This window comes from Daphnia magna, linkage group LG3 (genome assembly GCF_020631705.1).
Source record: "Daphnia magna isolate NIES linkage group LG3, ASM2063170v1.1, whole genome shotgun sequence".
Taxonomy (NCBI): domain Eukaryota; kingdom Metazoa; phylum Arthropoda; class Branchiopoda; order Diplostraca; family Daphniidae; genus Daphnia; species Daphnia magna.
In genome coordinates this window covers 6330688-6352164 of record NC_059184.1, presented here as the reverse complement: position 1 = coordinate 6352164, position 21477 = coordinate 6330688, and the positions used below count along the sequence as shown (strand labels likewise).

The 21477-nt window shown below is 37.8% G+C and overlaps 4 protein-coding genes across 4 annotated transcripts; 1 reads left to right on the top strand and 3 right to left on the bottom strand.

Moving 5' to 3' along the window:
- Positions 1-4110: 4110 nt before the first annotated feature.
- Positions 4111-5242, bottom strand: LOC123470305. The gene is made up of 3 exons (XM_045170459.1): positions 4926-5242; positions 4672-4864; positions 4111-4598 (listed from the first exon to the last, which is right to left on the bottom strand). The coding sequence occupies exons 1-3, from the start codon at positions 5167-5169 to the stop codon at positions 4589-4591; spliced, it is 447 nt and encodes a 148-aa protein (XP_045026394.1). The 5' UTR covers positions 5170-5242; the 3' UTR covers positions 4111-4588.
- Positions 5243-6363: 1121 nt separating this feature from the next.
- Positions 6364-8217, top strand: LOC123470435. The gene is made up of 3 exons (XM_045170696.1): positions 6364-6847; positions 7845-7948; positions 8016-8217. The coding sequence occupies exons 1-3, from the start codon at positions 6464-6466 to the stop codon at positions 8215-8217; spliced, it is 690 nt and encodes a 229-aa protein (XP_045026631.1). The 5' UTR covers positions 6364-6463.
- A 5946-nt stretch (positions 8218-14163) lies between these two features.
- Positions 14164-15670, bottom strand: LOC123470304. Its single transcript, XM_045170458.1, has 4 exons — positions 15528-15670; positions 15274-15445; positions 15065-15209; positions 14164-14994 (listed from the first exon to the last, which is right to left on the bottom strand). The coding sequence occupies exons 1-4, from the start codon at positions 15541-15543 to the stop codon at positions 14806-14808; spliced, it is 522 nt and encodes a 173-aa protein (XP_045026393.1). The 5' UTR covers positions 15544-15670; the 3' UTR covers positions 14164-14805.
- A 4017-nt stretch (positions 15671-19687) lies between these two features.
- Positions 19688-20636, bottom strand: LOC123470434. The gene is made up of 3 exons (XM_045170695.1): positions 20633-20636; positions 20317-20559; positions 19688-20255 (listed from the first exon to the last, which is right to left on the bottom strand). Exons 1-3 carry the CDS (start codon positions 20634-20636, stop codon positions 19789-19791), a joined length of 714 nt encoding a protein of 237 aa, XP_045026630.1. The 3' UTR covers positions 19688-19788.
- Between the last annotated feature and the right edge of the window lie 841 nt (positions 20637-21477).

Below are 21477 nucleotides of genomic sequence, written 5' to 3'. Positions count from 1 at the left end.
TCAGTCATGGGAATGTTAGGTTCCTCAGTCATGGGGATTGATAGAACTGTTAGCCAGACAGTCTTTGGATAATCCCAGTCAAAGCCACTACATTTAAGGCCCCTTTTATCTATGGTTAATGCGCCTTTCTGGTTCGACTCGGTTGGTTTTCGAGCGACGGGGAATGATTTTTCAGTAACGTTCGGGACACTTTCTGCACCGTTGCCGCGAAAAAGAGAAGTCAAGTAATCGAAGATTTTAGTAAACATTTCTTTTTTTTTTGAAATGCCGAATGATTTGATTCAAATGCATTCGGCTCTACTTCAGTATTCCTGTAGACACAAGACCACTGATAGAACTAAATTTGGACCAATAGTTCCAGCTATTTGGAAAAGTATCATTATTTCAGACATTCTCCATGCGCCATTAGATTTGAAACTATTTTTCGCACATATTTCGTTATATTTATAGTTTGTTTAACAATTATGTTTATAAACTAATTTAGAGTTATTCATGACGCCCGACAACGCCCACAAGACAATTTTGGTTGTCTCCGACTTAATTCTGCCGTAACAAAAAGGAAAGATATAAACAAAATTCTAGTATATTCGCCTAACACTTTGAGTTCTTCTTTGATAAAGAGAAAGATGCCAACAAGCTTATCTGGTTATCCCAGATCGTTATTAAAAACTCATTTAATATAATTGTTGTGAAGCACGACACAAAATACACGATAAATTAACGAATTTGTATTGCCGCACACAAATACAAATAGACTAAGAGACAGCTGTCAAGTGATGTCAAACCTAAGGGCAAAAGGTTTGACATTTCTTATCAATAGATGGGGTTCTCACCAATAATAAAACCAATCTCTGTCGGCTGACATCGGCCGCGTTCACCCGTGACGCGTCGTCAAAGTCGGCGTGAATGACGGTTTTTGTCAAACCAAGCGGCAAGGATAAAACTTATACCATTAGATTGGGGAAATTACGCTGATTCTTAGGTTGTACGAACAGACATTTTTTTGCCGTTTTAGGGACAAACAGACGTTTTGAAATTGGGCCAATTTGACTGTTTTCGTCAAACTTAGCGGCAAATAAACCAAAAACACCATAAAATAGCCCAGTTCCTCCTGATAATTATGGTATAAGAACAGACGTAATTATTGGCCGTTTTATAGGAAACAGAATCAGTTAAACTGCTAGATTTGTCCTGTCAGACGTATTTATTTAACAATGGCAACACTGCATCCCACCCGCCTAATTCGTATACCAGTCTAATAACAATTCGCCAGTTTCATTAATAATTGATTAAATAACTCTTTCAAATGATAAAAACAGGTAGTTTATTCTGGATTATTAAACTGGATCAATAAACTGTAAATTATTAAAAAGTAAAAACAATAATTTTATTTTAAACTTATTGTTTTGACTAATCTGCATCGCTGTCAGCTGATTCCGAATCATCGTTTCCTTCTTCGTGACCTTCTTTTTCTTCTTCTTCTTCTTCCTCTTCTTCTTCTTCTTCTCCTTTGTCTTCCTCTTGCGGATCTGTATCCATAACGTCATCCAGATTTTTTGGAACCATTTCTCCATCGAACCAATGTAGATTATATGATTCGACACCGGAGTTGTTTTTTTCTTTCCTCCAACCGTTTTTGTCTGGTGGGAAAATATGAGGCTTAGGATCCGTAGCAAAATTCCATCCCGAGCAAATCGAATTTGCCCTGAGAATTTGCTGAAAAAGAACTGTATTGCAGGGAGGAAGTGAGCTTCCATCCAACCCTTTCACTTTCGACATTGGATTGCTTGAACCAGACTGGTAGAATTTTGAAAAAATTTGAAGCCTGGCGTCATCGACATCAAGTTGATCTGCATTTCCAGTATGTTTCTTGAAACCATACATTTCGCACACGTACAACCCAATTGTAGAGATTGTGTTCTCGTCAATTGTTTCTGATGCACCAAGGGATGAGAAAGCATCTTGATATAGTAATGATTTTTCGAGATTCGCTAGTTGCCTGACTTTTCCTTTACGTGAGAATACAGGATTTTGATCACAACCGGTGAAAGAATGAAATCCAGCGAGAGACCTTGCAAATCGAGGTACAAGTTTTCCGTACAGGGAACTAACATCAATAAAACGGAGGGAGTTCTTGCTTGCGATTCCGACTTCCATGTATATAGAAATGTCTTTACTAATCATATGGCAGTTAGCTAGCGCGATGACCAACACGTCTGTGTCCCAAGATCGGATAACCACATGCGCAGGCCCTTTGATGGAGGCGAGATGAGTTATCATCTGAAAGCAAAAAAGAAATTTAGGTGAATAAAGATATTGTGTGTATGCGCATTAAAATCTATACCTTTGAATCTGCTTCCTCGTGGGAATTTTCCATGTGTAATTCTTTGGATTTCATTATGCGATCTTCTAAAACTTTATAGGAGTAGCAGTTCGTGTCTTCAGTGATATACACTGTTTTTTCAACAAGTATATTAATGTAAGAGTCGTCCTCGAATGCGTCCGCAAGGAACTTTACAAGCTGTATTTTGAAAGAATCATTTCTTAAGGCCTTTAAAAAATTTGCGGGTCTCTTTTGTTTTTTTCCAAAGGAACCGTAATTGGTTGAGCGATCACAGTCACTTCGAACATCACGTTCCAAATCTTTGATGGAAGGGGATAGGATGCGATCGAAAACAAGATGAATCGTCTTTGCCTTTAATTTGCAAAGTTTTACCAGGATAAACCTAGCGATATCTTCGTAAATCTGTGGTATGTTGGGACCCAAAAGGTGTAAGAAGAAAAATCCGTCCACTATGTACACATCAATAACTTCCGGTCCAACACTGTCAACTCTTTTCTCCAGATTTTTGTAGAGCACCGCTTTGTCGGTACTGTTTATCGTCCCATCAAGATGGCTGAATACTAGTGGGACGGGAGTGAGTGGGTATTGTAAGACGAGTCCGATATCAAGTTTGTGATTGAGTGAAATCATCAGCAGCTTCTCCAACATATCACGTTCCATTTTGATTTCTTTTATGATTCCCTGACAACTTCGTTTTATCTTTTTTCCGTCGTTGGCGAAAGTCGATATTTTCTGTCTTCTTATGGGGAGTTCGAATGAAAGGGGATCTTCATGGCAACGTTCGATGTAATCATTCATTGCTTTTTCGCCAATTTCCCTTACGTTAAGCAAAAATTTTTGCGTTTCATTAGAGGCAGCCTTGCCAGTACTGATATTGAATAACGGTTCGTTTTCATCAGAAAAGGGATTTTTGCAAGAAATTAAGAAGTCCGTTAGTTCTTTGAGTTGTTTCATACCTTTTCGGATACGGCTAGGGTGTGCTTCTCTGGCTATGTCTTCCTTCCTGTGCAATCCCAAATCATTCAGCATATTTGACGCAACTTGCGTGCGGATAAAGTGAGTAACGCACCAACGCTGTATTGCGGAGCTCGAATTGGTAAAGTTAATAATCCCTATTTAAAATAAAAAACAATAACTTTTAGTAATGGCGTTTTGAGAAACAGAAAGCACACATATTACCGCGTGAACGATTTGCCGCTTCAGCATTTATGGTTTGCTCTACTACAAGATCAATTGGTGTCCGTGAAAAGGACTTGTTGGTTCTTCTAATCGAAATCATCCCCTTTTCAAATTGTTCTGTGATTCCAGGATGAGTGTCTTCCATTCGTAACATATTATCATGAAACCTGGTAAAAAAGAGAAAGAAGGATTAATAAGAAACTAGCTAATTCATTGTGCAATATACCTGACGCCCCATCTAGCGTAATTTTGATGGTTAAACGCAAAAATAAGCTTCGAAATTTCAGGTTGAAGGTGAATATAAAGACGGTAGTCTCCCGTCCTTATCGATCGAGAAAAACGATGATACATATAATCCTATGAGCTCTATGTAGATCAAATAATATTTTGCAGTTGCACCGTGTCCACCATTTAAGGTATGTTTAACGTTTTTTGGGAGAATATTGCGGGGCGTTTCCAATATCAAATTGCGAAGCATGAAGGCGACTTCTTTTACCTATAAATTAATTACATGATATTATTAAACTAAAAATCAACTTACATTTTGAAGTGTTTTTACCTTGTAATCAGAACTGATGTTTGCATCAAAAGTTGTCAGTAAAGCCTTGTCGACGCTCAAGTCGGATTTGAAAATGATTTGTCCAACGCCTTCGACAGTGTGATTTATGACTGTTACTTTGTCACCAAAATAGCTGATCAATTTCTCTAATACCTCACACTTACGCACTCTACAAATACTATTATAATCCAAACCAAGTTCGGATAGCAGCAATCGATAGTGTTTTGTGATATCTTTCACACGATGAACCTCTTCTTCCTTCATGATTTTTTCTTCCAAAAAAGCTATAATTTTTTGCATAGCGTTTTCCCTAATGCTCTTGTTTAAAACCCACTTGGATTGATGTTCCTCTTCTCGTTTCTTTACTGCACTTTTGGCTGCAGAAGCAAACTTTTTCCGGCACGAATTATGATATTTTATTTCTTTAGAAACGAATTGCAAGTTCGATTCGAGATTCCCTATCTTTCTTACTATGGCTTCATCGTCGAGGATTATGGCGTCATTCATTATACCGATCTGAAAACATAAAAAATTATTAATTATTATTATTTTTATTAATAATATAAAGGCAATTTATGAATTCTGTTACTTGAATATTTTCTGTCGAGCAACTTGTAAGACATTCATTTTTCCCATTATGTTCCTTTCGTACTTTATCACAAAAAAGACAGCGATTAAAAAAACGCCAGTTCTTGTATTGCTGACATTAGGCTGTTTCCCAGATCTTAAATTACGTGCAGGAGTGTTAGAATTGCTTTGTGTTGCACAAGCTGTTTCTGCATCTACAAAACGTAGGATAATTCTTAATGGAATAAGCTTTAAATAAATGTTTATGAAAATTACCTGGAACGCTTGAAGAATCTTGAACTGCACTTGCACTTTCACTGTTTTTATTGCACTGTTTTTCTTTGGCTAATTTTATCTGACTGCTGGAAACAGCAGTGAATTTACTATAACAGGAAGAGTGATAGCCCTGGGTGTCATCAGGAGTTTCAGGTAGGTTTAATCCACTGAATTTTGAATTTGTTCGAAACTTGTAAACAAGTAGAGCATTTTTACATTTCAAAAGTTTTTCGTCATCAAACATTTTTATCTTCTCCGTACTCGCAGTATCAACTATGTGAATCACACATATCTTTTCTTTATTTTAGGGAGTCATTTTAAAACGAAATACACTTGTAAACACAGTGTAAATATTACATTCTTAGTATTGTTTACGCAGAGTAACACACTAATTAACGGAATAGCAGACAGCTCAAGGAACGCTGCCAAACTTTACAAATATATATAAGTAAAAAAAAATTATGGCGTGAAAAGATAATTATATCGTAAAAAGACATATGAGTTGCAGTTGTAAAAAATTGTAAAAAAATATATATTTTCGAATAAGGCGGGTGGGATGCTGTGTTGCCATTGTTAAATAAATACGTCTGACAGGACAAATCTATCAGTTTAACTGATTCTGTTTCCTATAAAACGGCCAATAATTACGTTTGTTCTTATACCATAATTATCAGGAGGACCTGGGCTATTTTATGGTGTTTTTGGTTTATTTGCCGCTAAGTTTGACGAAAAAAGTCAAATTGGCCCAATTTCAAAACGTCTGTTTGTCCCTAAAACGGAAAAAAAAACGCCTGTTCGTACAACCTAAGAATCAGCGTAATTTCCCCAATCTAATGGTATAAGTTTTATCCTTGCCGCTTGGTTTGACAAAAGCCGTCATTCACGCCGACTTTGACGACGCGTCACGGGTGAACGCAGCCGATATCAGCCGACAGAGATTGGTTTTATTATTGGTGAGAAACCCATCTATTGATAAGAATTGTCAAACCTTTTGCCCTTAGGTTTGACATCACTTGACAGCTGTCTCTTAGTCTATTTGTATTTGTGTGCGGCAATACAAATTCGTTAATTTATCGTGTATTTTGAGTCGTGCTTCACAACAATTATATTAAATGAGTTTTTAATAACGATCTGGGATAACCAGATAAGCTTGTTGGCATCTTTCTCTTTATCAAAGAAGAACTCGAAGTGTTAGGCGAATATACTAGAATTTTGTTTATATCTTTCCTATTTGTTACGGCAGAATTAAGTCGGAGACAACCACAATTGTCTTGTGGGCGTTGTCGGGCGTCATGAATAACTCTTAATTAGTTTATAAACATAATTGTTAAACAAACTATAAATATAACGAAATATATGCGAAAAATAGTTTTAAATCTAATGGCGCATGGAGAATGTCTGAAATAATGATACTTTTCCAAATAGCTGGAACTATTGGTCCAAATTTAGTTCTATCAGTGGTCTTGTGTCTACAGGAATACTGAAGTAGAGCCGAATGCATTTGAATCAAATCATTCGGCATTTCAAAAAAAAAAGAAATGTTTACTAAAATCTTCGATTACTTGACTTCTCTTTTTCGCGGCAACGGTGCAGAAAGTGTCCCGAACGTTACTGAAAAATCATTCCCCGTCGCTCGAAAACCAACCGAGTCGAACCAGAAAGGCGCATTAACCATAGATAAAAGGGGCCTTAAATGTAGTGGCTTTGACTGGGATTATCCAAAGACTGTCTGGCTAACAGTTCTATCAATCCCCATGACTGAGGAAACTAACATTCCCATGACTGAGATGGGCAGTGACGAACCAAAAAATTCACAGCTTGTCCCAGATCCGGAAGAAGTCTTAGACGACTGTGGTTCGGGAATAGAAAGATTCACTAGGATGATCAATTTTACATTGGTCGTGCTTGTCTTCTTTCTCCAGGTATAAATTTAAACACATAAAATGTTTTACTGTTTTTGGTTTCTAATTTCTTGCATTACTTATAATACTATAATTGTTGTCGGAAATTCCGACGGACGAAGCTCACAGCCATCGTCCGGGTGCCAACCCTTTGGCCGAAGAAGGCTAGACTCAGACGAGTCACCCTCGGTGGAGTGCCGCGCTACCGAGGGTAAGGAAGTCCATTAGCGGAAGCAAGTGACTTAAGACGGCCTACGGCTCGCAAGAGCCGTAGTATGGAGGCTGGAGCTCGTGACTGTGACATTGGAACTAGCTGAGGTCTTTTCCATATATATGGAGACACCTGTTGAGGGTGAAAGGAACGACGTGAGGATTGAACTCATTGAGGCGGAGCCTGCAGAGTTCATTCCGCCAGAATATAGGTTAAGTTCCCGCAGGGTTATCGAGAAGTTTACTGATCGATAACCGGCAATCATCAGCAGCGGTGCCCTCTATTCCAGGATCGGACGACCGGACAAATTAGACAACGGTGTAGTTTTCTGTGTATATAAGGGGCCGTCGTGCCATGTTAATACACTCACTTTTCTCACCGAACTGCCCGTGTCAAGTCAAGTCATTTCCTGTAACCCGTTCTATTTCAGAAAAGGTCAGAAGTCCGCCTGCCGCCGCCTCCTCCAGCTTGCCAGCCGCCTCCTTCGACGTGCCAGCCCGTGACCGAGCCGCCATCCGGAGACTCCTTTCCACCGCATAAGAGTAATACTCTTCGGCCGTTTACCCTGTTAAGCCCGATAAGGCATAACAGGATTGACCGTGCTCTAGCCCGACAAAGGCGAACAGCCGTCGTTTGACTTACTAGCGCAAGCCCGATAACGGCGAACGCAGTAGTCGTTGAATGCTACTTCAAACAAAAGTTTACCCGAAAGAAAGGCACACATCCTGGCAGGCTCACCCCCGTAAGACCCGACTGACCTTCTGCGCCAGCAGTAATCTGGCCTTGCGGGATAATCAATCCTGAAAGTTGTGGGCCTTACTTATTTCAACAATGAATGTGGATATAGACCCTACTGGCTTCTTAGTTGGCATCTACCTCGTTATGCTCGCAGCACTGGCGATATTCGAAAAGTAATTTTCGTATTTATTTTCGATTGCGTCTTCTTAATAAAATGGGTTTTTTCCCCTTGATTTTTAGGGTCAGGAGTATTGATATTGCTCGCTGTTTGACTTTATTCGCGATCTTAGATGTCATCGTCTCTGGGCCGTTCAAAAAGTCACTTTCTGCCCTTCGTGCCTCTTGGTTAAAACGTCATCCTGGCCAACGAATCAGCATCAAGGAAGTTGCAGAATTGACTCGTCCCTCTTTCCAGCAAAAATGTCTCAATCAAACATTATAGCCGGTTTCAAATCTACTGGAATTTATCCATTCAACCGATATGCAATTGATCAATCAAGATTTGCACCTTCATTGGTAACAGACTTGGCAGGTAATATTCATTTACAAACTATTTCAAATAGTGTCTTTCTTGTCAACAATTTTTACATTAGTTCCTTCTGCTGAACTACCCGACTCTGTTGCTACAGACAATTCATCAGTGACAAGTGATAACTCAAGCCTAGACCATATAACTCCAGAACAAATTCAACCATTTCAAATGGTAAAACAAACTGGGATGAGGAAAAAGAAAGCGTGTAATGTAGGTTCAACTAGAATTCTAACATCAACTCCAGAGAAACAAATTATAGAAGATCACCATAATCGCATTCAAGCTAAGAAAAAGGGACTTGCAATACCTACGACAAATAAACCAAGGAAAGTGAAAAGTAAGGGCAACCAAGATATATGCATAGATGATGAAAACAAAGAAAATGATTGTGTTAAAGTTACACGAAAGAAAAATTATGAGAAGGGAGATAAATGTGATGATGACTTGTCGATAAAAAATTCTTCTGCCCTTTCTGTAGTAAACAGAACCAGATACGAACGTGCAGCCAAAAGGAATTTGTTTTCATAACCGTCTTATTGTATTTATTCAGCTACAGTTGTTTTTTCATCTAAGTATGATCTCGAGAGAACTAATCAAGATTAGTAAACAAGTAATACACTATGTTCACCTGAAATCCTTCTTTCATGCCTTTTCTTTTTAAGTAGACATTCACCAAGAAATGAAAAGATTATTATACATAAATTTAAGACAAATAGTAACACAGTATTATTATTTATGAATGATAAATATTTGGAAAATTTTGCCACACTGAATGTCTGCTCTGCTTTCCACAAACAAAACGTCAACTTAGCTCCGCCCACAACTCCTCCCATTCAACACAGAAAACGCTGCCAATCAACCCCACAAGTGTCTGGTCCAATTAACCCCAAAATTTCTTTGACAAAAAATTACAAATTTCTATAAGAATAGGACACTCAGTATAATTAAAATTAGTATAGAAAAATGTAGAATAACATTTTCTACAAGTGTTACTATTTTTAATTTTTTCTCTTAATTATACAGAAAAACTATCTTAAAAATAATTTAAAAAAATTTAACAATTTTAGATACCTGTTTTTAAATTTAGTTCTAACTTAACAATAAAAGCGTTTTAACTTACGAAAATTCATCCCCTCAAGTTATTTGGAATTTGAAACAAGGCTGTACAAATAAAAAATTTTTTTTAACAACTGGTTTTTTCAAAACATTCAAAATCCATTCAACCCCAAATTCAAAGAAGCCCCGGTCTCCCCTACTTATAATACTATAGTTGTGGGCCTTACTTATTTCAACAATGAATGTGGATATAGACCCTACTGGCTTCTTAGTTGGCATCTACCTCGTTATGCTCGCAGCACTGGCGATATTCGAAAAGTAATTTTTGTATTTATTTTCGATTGCGTATTTGTGTGCGGCAATACAAATTCATTTATTTGACACTTGGTCGCAAAAATCCCGAGAGCCTACCGACCGTAGCTCTTACTCTTACGACTCTTCAGCGGCAACTGGCGCGAAAAATGAGTGAGGGCGCAATTTATAGGGATACAATGGGGGGCGTGGCTTAATCGGAATATTTTCGGCGCTGAGTGCATGCCCGCGCATTCAAGCGGTCGAAATAACAATTACATACAGTTTATAAATGACATATTATAACATAATGAAGCAATGCCAGACTGAGAGGCAATTCACATTTACCCTTGCTCAATTCCTCAGCTTAACTCTCTGTTACATATGTAATACCATAGCCCACTGGATGTAATAGTTCAAGCCTGAAGTCTAGAACCACGATGTACCAGGAGAGGTGGGCAAACGCAGTAGGGCTTCCCCGCTTAAAACTGTGCCAACTTTCGGTACTTGTTCTCACTTCTGCCGCTAGGTTCTCTAGTGTGAGTGGCCCTCAGATTTGGCGCGAATTATCAGAAGTAAAGCTTCTGCCATCTTGTCAATAGTAGATTCCATTTCATTGTTTCATTTGATCATTTCATTCTTTAACTTAGGGTATTAATGTGTTTTTGATAAATTTTGTTGCGAAATGGTTAAATGCTTTGTGGTTGGATGTTCTACGGGATACAAATCAGCCAAAGAAAATGATGCTAAGGTATTTAAACCACCCAAAGAAGAAAGGCAATTCATTTTCTGGGGAAAAAAATCAAAGGCAAAAGGACTGTCAATAATCAATGGTGAGGTACACAAAATTGGAGCGTACAACACCTAGATTGATCATGTAGTATATGATCTTTCTGGGTATTTGATACATGCGCGACAAAAAAGGATTGAAAATTGCAAAAAATGTATGGAGACGTTAATCACAAAAGAAGATATCCCAAATGATTCTGAATATCCAGAAAACCTCGTAATTCTCAGAGATAAGGGTGGGCTAAAAAAAGTTACCCAGAATTTTTTTTTTTAATTTCTTGTGTGGAGAATTTGCTGATTAAACATTTCGATGGAAATGACAGCTATATCAGGGATTGTTTTGAGTCGGTTATTGAAAAGGTGTCAAAATTCAGCTTCTACTCTGTTTGCTGCGAAATACATCAACGTGTGACGATTCCATTTCTAGTCTATGAATACATTGTCCTTCGTTTTCGCTTTCAAGCTAAGTGGGGAAAAAATGAGATGGATGTGGCCAAAAAGTCGAGATTGCGACACAAGTAAAGAAAACTGTCCAAATTGTGATCAAAATTGAAATTTTTATTGCATTTTTTTTGTTGTTACATTTCAAAAGTGATAAAAACAAACAAGAATTAACAATTATTCTGAAAAAATCAATAAATTGTAATTGATTTTACGTTATTAGAAACTAGCATTGTGTTAATTTTATTGTTACTGAACTAAAACACCCTTAAACCACGATGCTTTATCCACAATGGTTAAACTTGGAGCTAGATTTGAGGGCCACTCACACTAGAGAACCTAGCGGCAGAAGTGAGAATAAGAACTGAAACTTGGCACAGTTCTTTCCTCTCGCGTCTGCCCACCTCTCCTGGTACATCGTGCTAGAACTGTAAAAGTGACTCACCACTCCGGCGATGGGAGGAGCTTATTCTCGAATGGACACTAGCACCACCAACAAAGATTCTTGGAACTTCATTGAACAATCGTTAACAAAACAAAAAACAAACAAAACAGTTAGTTGTCGTTTTAGCGTTTTGATGTTAGAGTTCTTTTTTTTTTTTGAAAGTGTTGAAATTGAAGACAAAAGTTACGGGTTTGGAATATTTTTCATTGCAAGTCTTCTCCTGTTTAATTGAATAACAAGGATATAAGTAAACAAAAATTATTAAGCATCAATTTTATCTTGTGTTAATTATTTATTATTATTATTTGTATTAATTGCTAAACGTCAAATTACGAAAAGGCCCTGTATTATCAAGAATAAAAAATTTTCAATCCAAAAAGACTAATTATGATTCTTATTAGTAGTAGAGTTATCTTATTAGTTATATCATATATTTCAGGTATAGCATAGCTGAGTGGTTAACACGAATAACAAGTGCATGAATTTTAAGCGAATCGGCGCGGTGTCCCCCCTCTGGCATACTCCCAGTACCACCCGCTGAACCTTTGTTCAGCGCGCGCTTGTAAGTACAAAGTAGAGGGTGGTACTGGGAGTATGCCAGAGGGGGGACACCGCGCCGATTCGCTTAAAATTACACATGTGTCGACAAAAAATTAATTCAGGGAATTCATTTCATAAGTTAGTACCAGGGGATTTCTAGTATCTAAAGAGGAATGAAATCCGCATCAATGCCAACAAACGGCATGCAAATGGTTCAAGCCGTTTGTGTACAATTAAATAAATAAAAACACCCTTTCTCCATAAGCTAACATGTAAGAAACACCATGTTCAAAGATAGCTGGGTTTTTCTTTGACGGAAAAACCAGCAATTAGAAAATTTTTTCAATCTCACCAATAAATAGAAAATATTTTTAGCTATTAAGCGATATAAATGTATAAGAAATAGCTTATACGTTTGACCAGAATAAGCGGGTCGGAGTCGTGCGCTTTTAACACGGGCGCTTATGGTAAAACGCACAAGCGTTCAAAGTGAATGATTATTACTGTATGTTTAAGTGGAAAAAATTAGACTCGATAAAATCTGCGTTTTTTGGGATTGTGTTGCAAAAATATAAGCTTGAATTCACGATCGTTTTTTTAAATTGTTGTTACTGACGAGTAGATTGCGATGTGGCTTTCGTTTGTTGCACAAAGCAGCTGGAATGTCTCTTGTTGGCTTTAAGGGAATGTCAAAACTAAAGTTTCAAAACAGTTGGATAGACGATAGAGGTCATGTTATCAGACAAGTTTGTTCCAACTGCTTCGCGCAAAAAAAAAACCACAATCCCCATGCGCAACAACCGGCTAATTATCCAGTAATTTGCTAATTGCGATTGTGTGAAAACTGCGCAATTTGAGATATACGTTCGTGGCAAAATATACTAGCTGAAAGAGCTAACACTACATAACAGAGCCTGTTATCAAACCGATCCATCATTCATTGCGTCACTGGTAACCGCTTATCAAACAAGGAGGTCACGCCTGATGCAACAGCAAGTCTGTTTTACTTTCTAGATGCTTTGCGTACGAGCCCTAAATATTTAGTTTTTGCCCCGTCCATTTGATCAAGTTGTGTAGCGACTGTTTCGTGTGGGTGTGATTGACGCGACGCTAGACTTTATGTGCCTACAGGAAACTGATAAACCGGCTAGTCTACCCTAACTGGAATTTGACATCGAAGCTAAAGGCCCTGATACAAGTTAGAAGATGAGAGGTTACAAAATGAGGACGCGGCCGCTTTGAACTGGTTGGAGCAAACGGAATAGCCGGATTGTTTGTGACAGACGCGGATAGAAAAAAGAAAAAAAAGGCGCTTGTCTCTAATCCACTTTTTAAAAAAAGTTTTCTACGATTTTCACGTCGTACTACGAAGGTGTTGAAAACAATAGCTGTTAGAGTACTTTTAAAAATCACATTATACCATTAGAATTTGTAAACAGCTGATACAGAGAACGGATCAATTCTGTTCTTACCGTATGTGTCGAGGGTAATAGATAACGCGTTACCAAACAATGGCACTTTTGGGGGACCGGAGATAAGATCGATGGTCCTCACGTACAACGACGTTTCCCATTTTAAGTAAAAGAAGAAAGCGACTGTCACTACTAAGCCAAAAATAACTAGAAACATGTCGTAACTTTGTTTTTGCTTCAGCGAAATGTTTTCAACTAAAGTATTCACGAAGATGGAATTGCACAAGAACCGCCTGCGCTGGAGCATCGATGGGGTCGAACTCGATGCAACTGAAAGGCTGTTTAATTCTAGCTGTAGCCAGCCATAACATGATGATCGCCTTTTTTCCAGAATAGGGAGCTGAAATTGCAGCTGCGTTCGTATTGCTTTTGGCTGGAACTTGCAACAAGTCTGTTAGGATGCGCAGCGTGTATAAGAAACATTACAGGCGGGGAATACCCTGTCCCTCGTAAGGTTTAAGCCAAGAACCTGAAAACTCTAGTGAAAAGAATGCACGCAGATCCTCAGGCGTCTAACGTGCAGAAAAAGAAGTGGGCGAAAGACATGTTATACGTAATAGTACGAGAATTCTTGTTGTGTTTTGTTGCCCGCACAATATCAATCGAAGCGAAACGAATCTCAATGGTTTTTATCCTACTTGACTCAGTTTCTCACTTGTGTGAAAAGCGCTAGTTTCGTCATCTTTTTTTTTCATGAAGACGCAAAGCTTTTAATTCAAAATTCCCCTAACTGATAAATCTCGTAAGAGCAGTGGATTTGAAATTGTTGTTGTGTGAGATCAACGAAGAAAATGTCGTAAAGATAATACAGGGCATGTATTGTTGATATCACATTCCGTTTATTTTGTTGCTTGCCAAAGGTTCATGTAAACAAAATGACACAAGTAGCTGGAAGATGACGTATCACGTATATGTCAACGCTTATCTTTCTTGATAATGACTCGATTGCATTTCAATATAAAATTGAGCCAGATATTACAACAAGGGCGTAAACAGCCATTTGTGGCCGACTTGGAAGCTAGCAACATATTAATAGTTCATGTAATTACTACATAAATTGAAGAAGAAAGCACGAAATTCAACAAGTTCATTTCAGGATGGCAATGCGATTCAGATCTCAAAGGAATTATCCTTCCCGTCTTCTTTCCAACGACGAAGCAGCCCGGCTGGATCAGCTTATTGGTACACACTGTCAGGTAAGGCTTTGAAATTTTCTTTTTTAAATAAATTAAACATGAATGAACAAACACACACGTTATATCACGTTATATCACGTTATATCACGTTACATCACACATCTGGATTTGTAAGATTAAAAACTCCCACATGGACTTGTGATGGTCTGAATTTTCTTTCGATTTGGCGAACGGAAACAAAACAATATTTACGGGTGCATTGGAAAACCCTTGGAAAGGAGTTTCTGATTTACATCCATAATTGTGCCCTTTGGGATATTAGAACAAACTACTCCTCTTCTTCGTAGAAGTAAAAATCACTGCCATTTGCACCCGTATCGCAACTTGCTTTATGCAAGGCCATAACCATTGGGTCAACCAATTCTTCGCAAACATTACATTTAACGGTCGGCGGCTTTGGGGGAACGTAATCGAAGTTGGCGTTAAATGGTACCAAAAATATTTTCTTTTCAATCGCCTACAAATATTTCCAAATTAGGGAATTTTGCCGGTACATGATAAAATCCATATTTGTAAAATATATCTACCTTGAATTCTTCAGAATTTGGTCCAGAAAGGGGATCAAAAATAAACAGTTTTTGCTTAAGGCCGCCACCACTGCCTGGTTTAGGACTGCATACTGATAAATACGCATTTTCGATACTAAAATACGTTAAAAGAGGCTTGAACAGTCTAAAGGATACGAGAAAAAAAATTATTTCCTATTGAAGTATTGATAAAAACCAAAAATAGCTACCTTGCTAAAAATTTGTATATACATTCACCGTTACCATCAGGAATGCTGATATCCTTCTTCTGACCCAGTCCTATAAGTGCCAAAGCTCCAAGTTCTTGAGGCTCCGGTGTCTTCAACAGATCAGGGACACCACAAAGTGTGATGGTATACAATTTTCCATTAGACAAAAATGCTAAAAATTGGAAGTTGACACATTGTTTAGTTTTAGTTATAAGGATAACCAAACAATATTAAACAACAAAACTGATAATTACCTTTGTTTTTCTTCATTCTAAATTGTAGTTCTGCCTTTGGAGAATGGAAAGGCGTAGAAAATTTGGATGGTACAAATTTCAAAGGTAGGTTAAATTTTGCTTTTTTTGGTTGTAGTTCTTCTGACTAACTTTCTTCACTGCTGCTGGGCACGTCAACATGATTTCTTCTATAACCACTTTTTGATGGCCTAGCTTGTTGTTCAGCAGACGTTGCAGGTTTAGCTTTTTCAATTACACAATCCTGCATTGATTGATTTTGCTGATCAATGAGATTGTTTCTTTGTTGCAAATACTCGTCCCGTTCTTGACGAACAACACGTAGTTGCTCTTGCATGACAACCATGTCCGAATGGATTTCTTGATACCCAATGGACAGTTCAAGAAAGCTGTTGTCACTTTCCAATGACAAATCATCAGCTGAAGACAAAATCTGGCCACCAGAGGGACTCTTCAGTGGTACCCCCATAAAACGTTAAACAAAAAATTTTTCATTATAAAAAAAAAGTGTCTCATTATAAAAAAACTTTGGCAACGTTATAAAAAAAAGTGTTTCATTATAAAAAAAAAAATTGTTCCATTATAAAAAATTTTTGGCAACGTTATAAAAAAAAGTGTTTCATTATTTAAAAAAATGTTTCATTATAAAAAAAATTGGGCAACGTTATAAAAAAAAAGTGGCAGAAACGGCGTTCCATATTCGAAATTGTATTCGAAATTATACAGTTTGGAGTTACATCGAATAAGAATAGACCAAGATCGGATGCTGAGTTGCCAAGGCTGAATTCCGACCTGGGGTATTTTTCCTCTCGGGCCCTATAGGAGGGAAATGAAAAATAATATATTTAATTAAGTTGTAGTTAGTTTTATTACAAAATCTTTTGGAATCGTGTACTATACCTCTGTGCTGATATAATACACAAAATTTTATCTCCAAAAAAGCTGTTATTTTTCCAGGAAACTTTTTGAAAGGTACTTGTTTACAATGTACCGTAGCAGACGTAAAGTGATTGACTGTGACTAGTGACTGTAGTGTCAAACTGTTTTCGTTTTTTATGTCATGAGTAGTGTATTTTGTGATGTCAGTAATGAGTTATTTGACACAATTAGTCTTTTTAAGTTATCTGATTATGCTAAAGGATTTATTCATAAGGAAAAAGAAATTTACTTAGAAAAACGTCTGCTTCTTGTTCTACAGTTGTAATACGGGGAGGGGGGGGATGTGTTGTGGAAAGGTAAACAAGTACCTTTCAAAAAGTTTCCTGGAAAAATAACAGCTTTTTTGGAGATAAAATTTTTTGTATTATATCAGCACAGAGGTATAGTACACGATTCCAAAAGATTTTGCAATAAAACTAACTACAACTTAATTAAATATATTATTTTTCATTTCCCTCCTATAGGGCCCGAGAGGAAAAATACCCCAGGTCGGAATTCAGCCTTGGCAACTCAGCATCCGATCTTGGTCTATAACGAATACGAATAAGGAAATTATTATTCGACGAATAACGAATAAATATTCGAATTTTTGCTTTATTCTATTCGAAATTTTATTCGAAGGTTTTATTTGACAGAACACTGACCATTCGCACTGAAAACAAAAATCCCCGCACTGAACTTCCCCGATTCATTTATATCAGTGATGGTTAGCGGTGTCCCCGATTAGAATGTGAACAAAACATAAGAATGTGTCCAATGGGTAGGTCTTCTCGGCAAAAAAATTGGATCCGGTGGGTAACGGTTCTTGAGACTTTGTGCCACTACCTACCTGGTTTTCATGTGGGTAACACAATTTCGAAAACCGTTTCCATTACCCGGTTTCAAAACCCGGTTAGCCCCGATTTCCTACCTGATTACCCTGGTATTTCCCTGAAACCCAGTCACGCGCTTTGAATTTCCGTCACAAAAACTTTTTTTTTTCTAATGTCCCTTTTAATTTAACTTTGCGCTTTGCAAGCCACCATTTTCCAAGATGGCGGTGGGTATACCCGGTTTGCCCATCAAATCCGCCCAGCCTACCCATTTTGGCAAATAGGCTACCCGGATCACCCATCGGCAACTATTCTTGGCGACGATCCGTGGGTAACCCGGGTTTTTGAGAACCGGGGCCGAGCCCTACTACCATGCCAGCCAGCCACTAGTAACATAGCCCACTGGATGTAATAGTTAAAGCCTGGAGCTTCCCTATCTTGCCCGTTCAATCGTTTTGACGCACTCCCTACCTCCTTTTTTCCAACTTGGAAAGGATTTTAGCGCGTTCTACTGGTGTCGAAGAACAACATTTTTCAAAATATAAACATGCCGTTTTTACAAATACTTCGCTAAATATATAACAATTGTGTTTTACGTTTATTTTCAAATTTTTTCTTTGTTGTATGAATACAAATGCAATGTAATTATTTTTTGAAATTTTCGTTTATTTAATGTAAATATTGTATAAAATGGTGCTAACACTGAAAAAAAAGGAAAGAATCAGATAGGGTCTGAACCTAATACCAATTCTCATTTAATGCACTTGTTATTCGCGTTAACCACTCAGCTATGCTATACCTGAAATATATGATATAACTAATAAGATAACTCTACTACTAATAAGAATCATAATTAGTCTTTTTGGATTGAAAATTTTTTATTCTTGATAATACAGGGCCTTTTCGTAATTTGACGTTTAGCAATTAATACAAATAATAATAATAAATAATTAACACAAGATAAAATTGATGCTTAATAATTTTTGTTTACTTATATCCTTGTTATTCAATTAAACAGGAGAAGACTTGCAATGAAAAATATTCCAAACCCGTAACTTTTGTCTTCAATTTCAACACTTTCAAAAAAAAAAAAAAACTTTAACATCAAAACGCTAAAACGACAACTAACTGTTTTGTTTGTTTTTTGTTTTGTTAACGATTGTTCAATGAAGTTCCAAGAATCTTTGGTGGTGGTGCTAGTGTCCATTCGAGAATAAGCTCCTCCCATCGCCGGAGGGGTGAGTCACTTTTACAGTTCTAGACTTCAGGCTTGAACTATTACATCCAGTGGGCTATGGTATTACATATGTAACAGAGAGTTAAGCTGAGGAATTGAGCAAGGGTAAATGTGAATTGCCTCTCAGTCTGGCATTGCTTCATTATGTTATAATATGTCATTTATAAACTGTATGTAATTGTTATTTCGACCGCTAGAATGCGCGGGCATGCACTCAGCGCCGAAATTATTCCGATTAAGCCACGCCCCCCATTGTATCCCTATAAATTGCGCCCTCACTCATTTTTCGCGCCAGTTGCCGCTGAAGAGTCGTAAGAGTAAGAGCTACGGTCGGTAGGCTCTCGGGTTTTTTGCGACCAAGTGTCAAATAAATGAATTTGTATTGCAACACACAAATACGCAATCGAAAATAAATACGAAAATTACTTTTCGAATATCGCCAGTGCTGCAAGCATAACTAGGTAGATGCCAACTAGGAAGCCAGTAGGGTCTATATCCACATTCATTGTTGAAATAAGTAAGGCCCACAACTATAGTATTATAAGTAGGGGAGACCGGGGCTGCTTTGATTTTGGGGTTGAATGGATTTTGCATGCTTTGCAAAAACCAGTTGTTAAAAAAAAATTTTGTATTTGTACAGCCTTGTTTCAAATTCCAAATAACTTGAGGGGATGAATTTTCGTAAGTTGAAACGCTTTTATTGTTAAGTTAGAACTAAATTTTAAAAACAGGTATCTAAAATTGTTAAATTTTTTTTTAATTATTTTTAAGATAGTTTTTCTGTGTAATTAAGAGAAAAAATTAAAAATAGTAGCACTTGTAGAAAATGTTATTCTACATTTTTCTATACTAATTGTAATTATACTGAGTGTCCTATTCTTATAGAAATTTGTATTTTTTTGTCAAAGAAATTTTGGGGTTAATTGGACCAGACACTTGTGGGGTTGATTGGCAGCGTTTTCTGTGTTGAATGGGAGGAGTTGTGGGCGGAGCTAAGTTGACGTTTTGTTCGTGGAAAGCAGAGCAGACATTCAGTGTGGCAAAATTTTCCAAATATTTATCATTCATAAATAATAATACTGTGTTACTATTTGTCTTAAATTTATGTATAATAATCTTTTCATTTCTTGGTGAATGTCTACTTAAAAAGAAAAGGCACGAAAGAAGGATTTCAGGTGAACATAGTGTATTACTTGGTTGACTAATCTTGATTAGTTCTCTCGAGATCATACTTAGATGAAAAAACAACTGTAGCTGAATAAATACAATAAGACGGTTATGAAAACAAGTTCCTTTTGGCTGCACGTTCGTATCTGGTTCTGTTTACTACAGAAAGGGCAGAAGAATTTTTAATCGACAAGTCATCATCACATTTATCTCCCTTCTCACAATTTTTCTTTCGTGTAACTTTAACACAATAATTTTCTTTGTTTTCATCATCTATGCATATATCTTGGTTGCCCTTACTTTTCACTTTCCTTGGTTTATTTGTCGTAGGTATTGCAAGTCCCTTTTTCTTAGCTTGAATGCAATTATGGTGATCTTCTATAATTTGTTTCTCTGGAGTTGATGTTAGAATTCTAGTTGAACCTACATTACACGCTTTCTTTTTCCTCATCCCAGTTTGTTTTACCATTGGAAATGGTTGAATTTGTTCTGGAGTTATATGGTCTAGGCTTGAGTTATCACTTGTCACTGATGAATTGTCTGTAGCAACAGAGTCGGGTAGTTCAGCAGAAGGAACTAATGTAAAAATTGTTGACAAGAAAGACACTATTTGAAATAGTTTGTAAAGGAATATTACCTGCCAAGTCTGTTACCAATGAAGGTGCAAATCTTGATTGATCAATTGCATATCGGTTGAATGGATAAATTCCAGTAGATTTGAAACCGGCTATAATGTTTGATGGAGACATTTTTTGCTGGAAAGCAGGACGAGTCAATTCTGCAACTTCCTTGATGCTGATTCGTTGGCCAGAATGACGTTTTAACCAAGAGTGGTGAAAGGCAGAAAGTGACTTTTTGAACGGCCCAAAGACGGTGACATCTAAGATCGCGAATAAAGTCAAACAGCGAGCAATATCAATACTCCTGACCCTAAAAATCAAGGGGGAAAAAACCCATTTTATTAAGAAGACGCAATCGAAAATAAATACGAAAATTACTTTTCGAATATCGCCAGTGTTGCGAGAATAACGAGGTAGATGCCAACTAAGAAGCCAGTAGGGTCTATATCCACATTCATTGTTGAAATAAGTAAGGCCCACAACTTTCAGGATTGATTATCCCGCAAGGCCAGATTACTGCTGGCGCAGAAGGTCAGTCGGGTCTTACGGGGGTGAGCCTGCCAGACTGTGTGCCTTTCTTTCGGGTAAACTTTTGTTTGGTGCCGTAGCACTTTATTCAACGACTACTGCGTTCGCCGTTATTGGGTTTGCGCTAGTAAGTCAAACGACGGCTTTTCGCCTTTGTCGGGCTAGAGCACGGTCAAACCTGTTATGCCTTATCGGGCTTAACAGGGTAAACGGCCGCAGAGTATTACTCTTAAGCGGTGGAAAGGAGTCTCCGGATGGCGGCTCGGTCGCGGGCTGGCACGTCGAAGTAGGCGGCTGGCAAGCTGGAGGAGGCGGCGGCAGGCGGACTTCTGACCTTTTCTGAAATAGAACGGGTTACAGGAAATGACTTGACTTGACACGGGCAGTTCGGTGAGAAAAGTGAGTGTATTAACATGGCACGACGGCCCCTTATATACACAGAAAACTACACCGTTGTCTAATTTGTCCGGTCGTCCGATCCTGGAATAGAGGGCACCGCTGCTGATGATTGCCGGTTATCGATCAGTAAACTTCTCGATAAACCTGCGGGAACTTAAGCTATATTCTGGCGGAATGAACTCTGCAGGCTCCGCCTCAATGAGTTCAATCCTCACGTCGTTCCTTTCACCCTCAACAGGTTTCTCCATATA